This window comes from Bison bison, unplaced genomic scaffold (genome assembly GCF_000754665.1).
Source record: "Bison bison bison isolate TAMUID 2011002044 unplaced genomic scaffold, Bison_UMD1.0 scf7180017864180, whole genome shotgun sequence".
Classification (NCBI taxonomy): Eukaryota; Metazoa; Chordata; class Mammalia; order Artiodactyla; family Bovidae; genus Bison; species Bison bison.
The window spans coordinates 15,756,875-15,757,546 of NW_011494752.1; the positions used below are offsets into that span (position 1 = coordinate 15,756,875).

At 64.7% G+C, this 672-nt stretch overlaps 1 protein-coding gene across 1 annotated transcript in view; it reads right to left on the reverse strand.

Annotated features, from left to right (window-relative positions):
* Window positions 1-672, reverse strand: part of KDM6B (lysine (K)-specific demethylase 6B) — a 12,160-nt gene that overhangs the window by 6,310 nt on the left and 5,178 nt on the right. Inside the window, exon 12 of the mRNA XM_010843208.1 lies at window positions 4-656. Within this exon, the coding sequence (XP_010841510.1) occupies window positions 4-656 (653 nt within the window). The remainder of the gene's footprint in view (window positions 1-3; window positions 657-672) is intronic.

The window sequence follows — 672 nt, forward strand, 5'->3', positions numbered from 1 at the left end:
TGCAGAGATGCAAAGGGCTCCTTCAGAGGAGGCGGGGGGACGGGGACCGCGCCTGCCTCCTGTTGTTGCTGCTCCTCCTCCTTGCGAATGGATTCATCCAGCATCTTCATGATATTAGCCAGCCCATCAGGTAGGATCTTGAATTCAGCTGGCTCCTCAAACTGATCCTCCAGAGGGGTAGGAGGGAAATCAAAAAGTCGAGGGCCTCGGGCAGGCAGCTCCCCGACCCTGGGCGGCACAGGCTGGGGGGTTTTATTCAGGGGGCCTGGGGATGGCCCCGGCCCCACCTCGGGGGTCTTTGGGAAGGAGACCCTGGGCCGAGGGCTCTCCGGGCGCCTGAAGCTTCCTGAGGTATTTTGGTGGCAAGAGGAGGGAGGGGCTGAAGGCAGGGCAAGAGTCAGGGGTGCAAGGGGTGGGTCCTGGGGGCTCAGTGTGGGGCTGGGGGGCCGGGGAAGGGAGTCCATACTTCTGGCCAGATAAGGAGGTGGGGGGAAGGACACAGGCCCAGTAGGGCTGCTGCTGTGGCTGCCATTGTTGCTGCTGCTGCTGCTGGTGGTTGGGGGAGTGGGAGGGGTGTGCGAATCCTGAGTGCCCACAGAAAAGCGGGGGGCCGGAGGCCCCAAGAAGCCCTCGCGGTGGGGAAGTGGGGGAGGGGGAGGGCGGGGGCGTCCC